The 10611-nt window shown below is 63.9% G+C and overlaps 5 protein-coding genes across 5 annotated transcripts; 4 read left to right on the top strand and 1 right to left on the bottom strand.

Annotated features, from left to right (window-relative positions):
* Window positions 1-343: 343 nt before the first annotated feature.
* Window positions 344-1689, top strand: BROUX77_007716 (uncharacterized protein; the record flags this gene model as incomplete). Its single annotated transcript, XM_073752841.1, has 5 exons — window positions 344-346; window positions 419-692; window positions 785-1271; window positions 1345-1369; window positions 1438-1689. The coding sequence occupies 5 exons, from the start codon at window positions 344-346 to the stop codon at window positions 1687-1689; spliced, it is 1041 nt and encodes a 346-aa protein (XP_073602009.1).
* Window positions 1690-1841: 152 nt separating this feature from the next.
* On the top strand, window positions 1842-3432 carry BROUX77_007717 (uncharacterized protein; the record flags this gene model as incomplete). The annotated part of the gene is made up of 2 exons (XM_073752842.1): window positions 1842-2132; window positions 2275-3432. The coding sequence occupies 2 exons, from the start codon at window positions 1842-1844 to the stop codon at window positions 3430-3432; spliced, it is 1449 nt and encodes a 482-aa protein (XP_073602010.1).
* A 172-nt stretch (window positions 3433-3604) lies between these two features.
* BROUX77_007718 (uncharacterized protein) lies at window positions 3605-7190 on the bottom strand (the record flags this gene model as incomplete). The annotated part of the gene is made up of 2 exons (XM_073752843.1): window positions 3605-6976; window positions 7059-7190. The coding sequence occupies 2 exons, from the start codon at window positions 7188-7190 to the stop codon at window positions 3605-3607; spliced, it is 3504 nt and encodes a 1167-aa protein (XP_073602011.1).
* Window positions 7191-7969: 779 nt separating this feature from the next.
* Window positions 7970-8400, top strand: BROUX77_007719 (uncharacterized protein; the record flags this gene model as incomplete). Its single annotated transcript, XM_073752844.1, has 4 exons — window positions 7970-7984; window positions 8051-8091; window positions 8174-8242; window positions 8310-8400. The coding sequence occupies 4 exons, from the start codon at window positions 7970-7972 to the stop codon at window positions 8398-8400; spliced, it is 216 nt and encodes a 71-aa protein (XP_073602012.1).
* A 493-nt stretch (window positions 8401-8893) lies between these two features.
* On the top strand, window positions 8894-10469 carry BROUX77_007720 (uncharacterized protein; the record flags this gene model as incomplete). Its single annotated transcript, XM_073752845.1, has 2 exons — window positions 8894-9087; window positions 9185-10469. The coding sequence occupies 2 exons, from the start codon at window positions 8894-8896 to the stop codon at window positions 10467-10469; spliced, it is 1479 nt and encodes a 492-aa protein (XP_073602013.1).
* Window positions 10470-10611: the final 142 nt, after the last annotated feature.

The raw sequence follows: 10611 nt of genomic DNA on the forward strand, positions 1-10611 counted from the left end.
CCCGGGCCGATGACGTCAGCGCAGGTCAGAAGAAGAGGGATTGTTAGTCAGGCTTACGAGAGACAAAGACGATTCAACAAAGCTGGCGGCAGCAGCGGTGATTGGCTGCAGACTAGGGCGGGGCTGCAGATGCAGCCCGGTACAAGGAGATTCGTTCTTTTATATAAACGGACACGTCTGGACGGCACTGGTTGGGCTTGGGTCAAGTGTCCAGGATATGAACGTGGCTCGTCTGCTTTCTGTGAGATCTACCGCGCCATTGGCTTCTTCGCCGTCTTTGTACATCTCCATCGCCAGATATACCGCCAGCAAGGCGCTTGTCCCGGCTCACAACAACATCAGAATGGTGCGTCGTCAGGCCTCGGTTCCGCTTCCATGGACCACCAAGCTAACACACACTCTCTCCCGGGCCATCTAGGCCTCTACCACTAACACGGGCTCGGAGCCCATCAAAATCACGGACTGGGTCAAGGCTAGCGACAAGTCGGGCGAGTTCAAGCGGCAGGTCAGCACGTTCCGCAGCTGGGTGTCGAGCGAGCCGGGCGCCGAGTTCCCGGCGGAAAAGGGCCGCTACCACCTGTACGTCAGCTATGCGTGTCCGTGGGCGCACCGCACGCTGATTACGCGCCGGCTGAAGGGACTGGAGGATGTGATTTCCGTGTCGGCCGTGCATTGGCACCTGGGCGCGGATGGTGAGTTGCGCCCCCCCCCCCCCCCCCCCCCCCCCCCCCCTTCCCTTGTATAGAGCTTCGGTGTGTATGCTGACTACTCTGCTGCGCCGCAGGCTGGCGCTTCCCGACGGCCGACGAGAAGCTGCCCGGCGACCACGTCGTGCCCGACCCGGTCCCGGGCCACGCCGACTACCGCTTCCTGCGGCAGGTGTACTTTGGCACGGAGCCGGGGTACACGGGGCGGTTCACGGTGCCGGTGCTGTACGACAAGCAGCAGCAGCGCATTGTCAACAACGAGAGCAGCGAGATTGTGCGCATGCTCAACACGGCCTTCAACGGCGTGGTGGCCCCGGAGTTTGCCCGCGTCGACGTGTACGCCGCCGCGCTGCGGGAGCGCATCGACGAGGCCAATGCGTGGACGTACGACTTGATCAACAACGGCGTGTACAAGTCGGGCTTTGCTACGACGCAGGAGGCCTATGACCACAATGTCGCGGCGCTGTTCGGCGCGCTGGATCGCACCGAGAAGCACCTCCGGAGCGTCCGGGACCAGGGCCCGTACTACTTTGGCAAGGAGCTGAGCGAGGCGGATATTCGACTGTGAGTACTGGCAACGCCGCAAGTGACGGTGTGTGTGCTACCTGCTAACAAGGAGATGCGATACACGATACAGCTACGTCACCATGGTCCGCTTTGATGTAAGTCGGCTTCCCCGCCCCATGCTCCCGCCGACATGTCCTAACAGATGCCCTCTTTTCCTTGCCAGCCCGTCTACGTACAGCACTTCAAGTGCAACATCCGCGACGTCCGCAGCGGCTATCCGGCCATCCACGCCTGGATGCGCAACCTGTACTGGAACCACGCCGCCTTCAAGGACACCACGCAGTTTGAGCACATCAAGAAGCACTACACCAAGAGTCACACGCAGATCAACCCGTTCTCCATCGTGCCCGCGGGCCCGGTGCCGGATATCCTGCCGCTGGACGAGGAGGTGGCCGCCGTGGCGGGAAAGCAGTGAGCACGGAGACGGGGGCGAGGAGGGAGCTTGGCTGTTATCTTATCGTAGCTATGTAATCTTATCACGTGTTATCTTATCTCACAACCCTAATCAAATCCAACCCAACCCTTGTACAAAAGTGTCCATCTCACACAACTTTGGCCGCCCGCAGAATGGCCGCTGGAGATCCCGCCATCAATGTCGCACATCCCAAACGAAACAACTACACAATGTCGCGCCTGATAGCGCCGCCGCTGCCAAACACCGACGACGCCGCCCAGAACGCCGTGCTGATCCACCAGCACGGCCACCGCGATCTGGTGCAGGCCGTCTCGTTCAACTCGTACGGCGACCGGTGTGCGACCGGCTCGGCCGACGGCAAGATCCGCGTGTTCAACCGCCAGCGCGACGGCATGTGGCGGCTGTGTGACACGTGGGGCGCGCACGGTGGCGAGGTGCTGGAGGTGAGCCTTTCCAACCACTTGATCCGAGCCCGGGCCGAGCCGAAGCCCTTTGGGGCGCTCCTCCCGGGACGACGGGGTGGAATGCCCTGTGATGCCGGCCTCTTGACTAACGCCCCCCGCCGGCGCGGCGGGCTGCGCACAGCTCCAATGGCTGCCCAGCAGCATTTACCCCAGCCTGATCGCCTCGCTGGGCATCGACGGGCACTTCAAGATCTGGGCCGAGGACGCGGCGGCGGCGGCCGGCTCGGGGCGGCGCTTCGGCGGGTCGTCGTCGCGCGGCGCCGCAGCCGTGGGCCAGCGCGCGGCGTACGAGACGCGCTCGCCGCGCGCGCCCTACCGCTCGTTCAGCATGCACCACGACGAAGAATCGCGCCACCTGCACCTGGCGCTGCTCAGCGCCGACGGCGAGCTGGCGCTGTTTGAGTACGACACGCCCGAGGACCTGGGCGCCGCCGTGCTGCTCGACGAGGTGCGCGTGTGCGCCAAGCCGCTGCGCGGCGAGGAGGTCTCGTTCTGCGTCGCCTTTGACCCCAACCCGCTGCCGTGCTACACAGCGCTGCGCGCGGGCGCCGCGCCCGACTCGCTCGGGCTGGTCGTTGCGGCCATGGAGGCCGTCAAGGTGTACCGCACGCGCGACGTGCGCAAGTCGACCATGGGCGCCACGCAGATGCAGAAGGCGCTGTACCTCGCGGCGGAGATTGACGGCGGCCACCGCGGCGCGCTGATCCGCGACGTCGCCTGGGCGCCCGGCAACATCCGCGGCTTCGACGTGCTGGCGACGGCGTCGCAGGATGGCTGCGTGCGCGTGCTGCGGCTCGATACGCCGCTGCAGCCCGACGACGGCAAGTCTTGGGCTGTGGCCGACGTCGTGCGCCATGCGCCCGGCGGCGCGGCGGGGACGGCGGGCGCCACTGCCGCTGCTGATGCGGGCGCTGCGGCGCAGCCGGCCACGCACCACCACTCCGGTCTGGCAGCGAGCCTGGCGCGCGCCGGGAGTAATTTGTCTGCGGCGGTGGGAAGCGGGGGCGCCGGGGGTGGTGCGGGCACCGGTGGAGGGGGCGGGACGGGCGGAGGGGGCGGCGTCGCGGGCAAGGAGGCGGCCGAGGAGGGCGTGGTGGAACATACGCTCAAGGAGGTGAGCAAGCTGGACCACCACCACGCGCCGGTGTGGCGGGTCGGCTTCGATGATGACGGACAGGTGCTTGGTAGTGTGGGAGATGCCGGGAGGTTGATTTGCTTCAGGCAGATGCCGAACGGCATGTGGGCCAAGAGCTCGGAGCTGAAGATGGAGCGGCGGTGAGGGCGGCGAGCAAGGCTACGGGATGGGCGCAAAGGTAGATAGATGTGACTTTTGGTGTGTATTATGTAATAGTTATTGGCAATCTATAGTTATATGAGCCGAGCAATACAGAAAGAAAAAGTAGAAAGACAGCCGGCACTTCCCTCTCCACTCTCCCGCCGTCCTCGGCCATCTACCGGCGTCCGCGCTTGCCGCCGCCGCCGCTCTGCTCGGCCGACATGCGCTTCTTGCCCTCCTTTTGCCAAAAGTCCTTCTTCTCCTGGCGCTCGCGGGCCGCCTTCTTTTCCTCCATGGCGGCCATTTTCTTCTTGAACTCTGCGCGCTTCTCGTCCTTTTTGGCGCGGCGCTTGGCCTCCTTGTCCTTGTTGATGGTGGACAGCATGTGCACGAGGGCGCGGGCCTTTTTCTCCTCGCCGTCGAGCACCACGGCGCGCTTGGCCATGTACGTGTCCTTTTTCTGCTTCTTGGCCGCGACCATCTGGCTCTTGTACGGCAGGCTGGCGGCCAGGGCGCGCGGCACCTTGAGCCCGTTGAAGTGGCGCGTCTCGCGCGTGATCTTGCGGTACTGGCTGTTCTTGGGCAGCGGCGTGGCAATGTTCTCGGCGCGCCGGATCTCGCCCGTCAGGCGCATTGGCTGCCAGCCAATCAGGTTGGTCACGGGGTTGTAGAAGCGCTGCGGCTTGACGGGGTACCACGCGCGCAAAAAGACAATGTCGCTGATCAGCACCTTGTCCTCAAAGGTGGCGCGGAAGTGGCCCTCGGGCTTGCTCAGCGCGCGCTTGATCTGGCCGCGGATGCCCGAGACCGTCTTGATGGCGGCGCCCTCGAACTTGGCCACCTCGAGGGCCGTCTGGAACATGTTTTTGATAAAGGCCGTGTTCTTGAACACCTTGTACGGCGCGCCCGTCAGCTTCAGCTTCTTGACAATCTCGGTGCTCTCGTCGACCGACAGCACGGTGCCCGACGCGGCGATGCGGAAGCCGGCCGTCTGCTTGCCCAGCGAGTTGAAGCACACAAAGCCCGTGTTGGGCGCAATCAGCGGCCCGTAAAAGGTGCCGAAGCAGTGCATGTGCTCGGGCGTGTACTTGAGCATGCGGTTGCGCGTGCGCGAGTCCGAGATGCTGTAGACCGGCAGCGACTGGAAGCGGCGCCAGCCCATGGAGAAGATGAGCGGGTCGTTGGTCTTGAGAATCTTCTTGTGCCAGCGGTGGCGCTTGATGCGCACCTGCACAAAGCCCATGCGGTCCTCGGTCGCCGCCAGCCCGCCCACGACAATCGGCGTGTGCGCGTCGAAGCGCTCGACAAACTCGGCCGGCACGCCCTCGAGCACCAGCTTGGCGTACTTGCCGGCGCGGAAGCCCTCGACGGCCGCGCGCTGCCGCTCGTCCAGCTGCTCAAACTCGTCCTTGTTGATGTCCAGCTGCTTCTGCAGCAGCGACTTTTGCATGTCGTACCACTCGTCTTCGCCAAACTGCTCGGTCGCCCCGTTCTCGCGCCGCGCCTTGGCCTTGTCGTTGAGGAAGCCCTCACGGTCTTCCTCCTCGAACCGCAGCTTCAGCTCTTCCTTGCGCTTGGCGTTGCGCTCGCGCTCGGCCTCCATGTCGTCGGGCTCATCGGCGCCGTCGGAGCCCGCGGCGGCCGTGCCGCTGTTGGGTCCGTGGACCTCGCCAGACTCCAGATCCTCAAAGGCGCCATCGCCCTCGTCGTCGGACGCGCCAAACGGATCCTCGTCGTCGTCGCCGTTGTCGCCACCCTCGTCGTCGCCACCCAGCGACGCCGCCGCAGCGAACCGCCGGCCCAGCGCCTCGATGCTCTCCGAGTTGCCCCATTTAGCCGCCAGCTCCTCGTAGTTGTACCTGGGAATGGTGCGGTCTTCCTCGATGGTGTCGCTGGCAGACTGCTTCTTCTTGAAGAACTCTTCGTCGTCCTCATCTTCAATGTTCTCCTCCTCCTCAGACTCTTCCTCCTCGGCGCCTGCGCTCTTGCCAGCCCACCGCCGCAGCACATCGGCCGGCTGCACCGACTCGTCGTACAGCATGCGCGCCAGATCGACGGGTCTAAAGGCAGGCCGCTTGCTCAGGCTCGCCACATGCGACGCCATGTTGTCCTTCCAGCGCAGCGCAGCCACCTCTTCGTCCTCGTCAAAGTCCTGGTCGGAGAGGGAGCCCTCCTCGGCCTCGGAGCCCGACAGCGAGCCCAGGTCCGAGTCGCTATCGGCAAACGCCAGCTCTTCGTCGCCAAGCTTCTTGTCGGGCCCGCTGCTGCGGAACATGCTGCCCAGGCGACCGTCGTCAAAGTCCTCGTGCTCGGCGTCGCTGTCAATTGCCATCTCAGCCTCGTCGTCGTCGTCGGCGCCGGCTTCAGCCTCGCCATCTTCGTTGTCGTAGGCCTCGGGCCCCTGGCCCTCGGCAAAGCGCGCGCGGCGCATCGTCTTGCGGCCCGTGTCGTTGGCATCCTGCGCGTCGTCGTCGACCTGCTGCACCTTGTCGCCACCCTTGAACAGCTGCACACCCTCGTCAGTCTTACCGAGCAGCTTGCGCTCAGCCTGCAGGCCGATGATGAGCTCCTCGCCCTCGCCACGCTCGCCCTCCTCGTCCTCGCGGTCAAACTGGAAGCCCTTTTCGCGCGTGATCCAGATGGCGTCGCCCTCAATCTTGAGACCGCTGCGGTCCGACATGGGCGCATGGATCTTCTTGTCCTTTTCCTCCAGCCGGCGCTTGCCCTTCTTGCCCGTCGCCTGCTCGAGCGCCTTTTCCATGGCGGGCGTCGGACACGGGTCGGGCAGCACCTCGATGTTGGCAATGGAGTAGTCGCCGAGGCCGGGGATATGCACGCGCTGGCCAGCGGCGGCAAAGTTGGTGCCGCGCAGGTAGCCCGAGAGAACGATGGAGCGGTCGCACTTTTCGTCGGCTTCGATCTTGGTCGGGTGGGTGATGTCGCGGAATGAGTCGATGATGGCGTAGGGGTGCGAGTTGCGCCAGATCAGCGGGCGCGGGTTCTTCATGACGGAGAGGAAGCGCGACAGGTTGTGCACCTCGCGGTCCGGGTAGCGGCCGTTGATGACGCCCGACAGGAAAAACAGAGGCGCGCCCTGGTACAGTTCGGCCCACAGTCGGCGCTTGAGCCGGCGCTTGGCATCCTTGAGCGCCTGTGGCTTGCGGAACAAATCCAGATGCGACAGGATGCCAAAGACGTTGCCGGGCATTCCCGTTGCAGCCAGAACATTGAGGAACTCCATGGTTTCCATCTCGAAGCCATAGTTGCCGTCAATCATGAGCAGCACGACATCAGCCACCTTGGCAATGTCGATCATGGCCGACAGCTCGTTGGGACACTCGACAAACGTCAAGCGCTGCTTTTTCGACGTGACGACAGTGATTGGGCCCTGCGGGTCGGAGAGCGTCTCCTTGGCGTAGCGGCGAATCAGCGACTTGAGCAGCACCGTCTTCCCGACGCCAGGCGGGCCGACGATGGCGACGAGGCGCGGGGCCGGCTCATCGGGGATGCGGTCGACGAGGGGCACATGGAAGCGCTTTTCTTTGATCTGCAGGGGGGCGGCGGCTGGCGCATTAGTGGCTGGCGCGGCAACGGCAACGGCGGCGGGCAGCGGGCGGGAGGAGACTCACATCGTGCGAACGGGCAGCGGCGCGGTTGAGCCGGCCGGCATTGGCGTAGGTGAAGGCCTTCGGGTTGCGCTCGCCCGAAGCTGGCTTCTTTTTGTCCTTGGACTTGCGGTGTGGTTTGTGTAATTGATCCATCTTCTCTGCACTGTGGAAGCGAGGCTGGTGTGGGCAAAGGCGAGACAAAGGCGAAGGCTCAAGCACGAGAGCCGTTGAAGAGACAGACAGAAAAAAAAAAGCCTTATCGAGAGATCTGCTTATCGATACAGATAAAACAGCACTTCGGTGAGAAATCGGTGAGAAATCGGTGAGAAAGCGTGTACCCCTGTGCCTTGCTCCCTCGGTGAACCGACCCAGCACCCCCTGTACCCTAAGCTATCGATAAGAACCCGATGCAGGTGGAGCATAACCCCGCTCTTGCCGAAGACGTATAAGTGCGACCATCGCCATCAAGGTTTCAAGTAATTGCACCAACGCAAGCAGCTTCCAAGGAGCATCCACCCGCACCATTCAGGCTTCCAAAGGCAATTGCAAACTGTACATAGATTAATACTACGCCCCCACGCCCCCGTGACCCGCCCAGCCAGCGCCCGAGGGAGGCACGCGTCTAGCCACAGCCACCAATCACTCGCCAGGCTGCTCTTTCCCGAAGCTGCGGCTCTTTCTGATGAATGAGGCAAAAACCGCGCGTGACTGCCGTTTTGAGACGGCCACAGAAACGGCGTGTATGGAGGGGTACAAGATACAAGCTCCAAGCTCCAGGTTCACGTATAAAAGCCAGAGGAGCCCCCCCCTCACCCTCTGCATCCAAGCGCTGCTTTTATTCTCTGTAGATTTTGCTCAATACACTTTGGACTTTGTCTTGTGATTATTTTCAGTTTCGTTATCTCTTGCTTTAGTCTCTTCCAGATCTCAAAATGCCCAGCTACATGGTACGCCGTCGGCACACGTTCCCCTCCCCCGCCGTCACTCCGTCACTAATACTGCCCCGGGTCCAGGTCACTCTCAAGAAAGGCTCGACCGACGAGGAGGTCACTGCGTGAGTTTCCACAGCCGGTTCCATGCCCCCGCAGCCCCGGGAGGAGCCACAGAGGACAGAGCCCGCTAACATCGCCGTGCAGCGCCAAGGAGCTCGCCCAGAAGCAGGGCGGCGAGATCACCGATGAGTTTACCCTGATCAAGGGCTTTGCGTGCGTCTCCTGTGTCTTGTCCAACTCTGTTCGGCTTATCTGGCTGAAGCTAACGTTCTTTTTGCAGCGTTTCGTACCCCGAGGGAACCGTGCAGACACTCGAGAACCACCCGACCGTCCAGAGCTTCGAGCCCAACGGCACCGTGAAGACGCAGTAGCCGGATGGCAACGTTGGTATTGATAGTATATAGACGGTTAGCTACTTGAGAGAATGCATGTTTTAGTACAACGCCCCGTCCCAGTGTGGCCCCGAGCTGAAGAGTGTGAACGTGACCTCATTGGTACTTTTGAGATCGCCGGGCTGCGTAGGGCTCCATCAAATGCGCCTGCGCCCCTCTAGCTCGTCTTGTAGATGATGTAATGTAACCAGAGCTGTCGAGCTGCGTATTATGGCCCCATCCTGTAGTGCTCTCCGGCTAATAACGGCTCATGACGCCAGCGCAACGCCACAGTTCTCTCCTGCGCCACACCAACGCCACACCACATCCCTGTCCTGACCTTCATGATGTCAGCTCTTCCCCAAACCTCCGAACACACCGCCGCCTCGCAATAGCACTCGGCGAACCGCCCCTCCACTGGCTCTGCCGACCGTGCTCGCATCCCCGTCTTCCCGGAACACCCCGTTCTCCCGCTCGTTCCCGGCCTCTCCGCATGCGGCCCCGCTCGCTGGCTCTCGCCGCCCGGGCGCCCCATCGTCGCTCCGCCACGCTCGTACGACCGTCCACCGGCACCGCCGCCCGCCACCTGCGCGCGCTGTCCAGCCGCGCTCCGCACGCCAACGAAGATGACATCACGCGGCTGTCGCACCAGCGGCAGCACCCGCTCAGCCTCGCCGACCTAATCCGGTAAGTCAGAGAGTTTGCCCCCCCCCCCCCCCCCCCTCACACGGAGGAAGCACACGCCGCCAACACCGCGCCCCGCCGCACCACGGCTCCCCCTTAGACACGGCCGCTCTCCGCTCTCTGAAGCCGCGTTGCTCGCGTCGGCCAATTTTGCGCTAGCGCTGCTGCCCGTGCGGCTCGCGCACCGGATCCAGGCCCTGCGCAGCCTGCCGTTCATCGTCGTGTCGAACCCGCACATCAACAAAATCTACCGCAACTACATGCACTCGTACAACACGCTGCTGCCGTTCGCCCAGGCCGCCGGATCCTCGTTCTCCTCCTCCTCCTCCTCGGCCGCCGACAGCCCCCGCGGCTCGCCGTACAACACGCACAAAATCACGTCGCTGGCCGACGAGACCCGCTTCACCGCCGTGCTCTCCGACCTCGTCGCCGCCCACCAGGACACCATCCCCGTGCTCGCGCGCGGCTTCCTCGAGTGCAAGCGCTACATTGCGCCCGAAGCCGTGACGCGCTTCCTTGACCAACACCTGCGCGCACGCATCGGCACGCGGCTGCTCGCCGAGCAGCACCTGGCCCTGCACTACAGCAGCCGCCCGGCAGACTCCGCCACCAGCGGCAGCAGCAGCACGGCCCACACGCACTACCGTAACCCGCCGGCCCACTACGTCGGCGTCATCGACACCGCCCTCCAGCCGGCGCAGTGCGTCGAGCTGTGCGCTGCCCTCGTCGCCGACATGTGCGAGCTGCGCTACGGCCTGCGCCCGCAGCTCATCGTCGACGGCGACCCCGACACGACGTTTGCCTACGTGCCCATGCACCTCGACTACATGCTCACCGAGCTGCTCAAGAACGCCTTCCGCGCCACCGTCGAGAACTCGCCCGACCAGCCCATCGTCGTGACCATTGCGCCCGAGCCGCCGTTCGCCTCGGGCAGTGGCGGCCAGCGCAGCCAGCGCAGCAAGCCGCTGCCCCAGGACGACCAGGCGCGCGACGGCGCTGCCGGCGCACAGAGCCCCGCCGGCGCCATTGTTCGCCTCGACGACACGGCGCCCGGCGTCACCATCCGCATCCGCGACCAGGGCGGCGGCATCGCGCCCGCCGTGCTGCCGCGCATCTGGTCGTACTCGTTCACGACGGTCGACGAGCAGGCTGACGAGTTCCCGGGCAGCGGCGCGCCCGGCGCCGGCATCGACGGCGGCCTCGGCCTGGGCCTGGCTGGCGTGTCGCCCGCCGGCGCCGCCGCGAGTTCGCTTGCGGGCCTGGGCTACGGGCTGCCGCTGAGCAGGGCGTATGCAGAGTACTTTGGCGGCGGGATCCAGGTCGAGAGCTTGTATGGGTGGGGGACTGATGTGTATCTACGGCTCAAGGGCATTGGCAAGATGTGAAGTGACGGGAGAAGTCGACTGTGATGATAAACTAGCGTAACATATATAAATAGGCATCTTATCTCCAAGCAGCATGCGAAAACATAACAACGCTTAGGGGACAACCGGCGAGAACATGTCAAGCTTGGACGGCGGGGGCCGC

Source organism: Berkeleyomyces rouxiae (genome assembly GCF_048999995.1).
Source record: "Berkeleyomyces rouxiae strain 22BRR77 chromosome Unknown BrBRR77_ptg000012l, whole genome shotgun sequence".
NCBI classification, from domain to species: Eukaryota; Fungi; Ascomycota; class Sordariomycetes; order Microascales; family Ceratocystidaceae; genus Berkeleyomyces; species Berkeleyomyces rouxiae.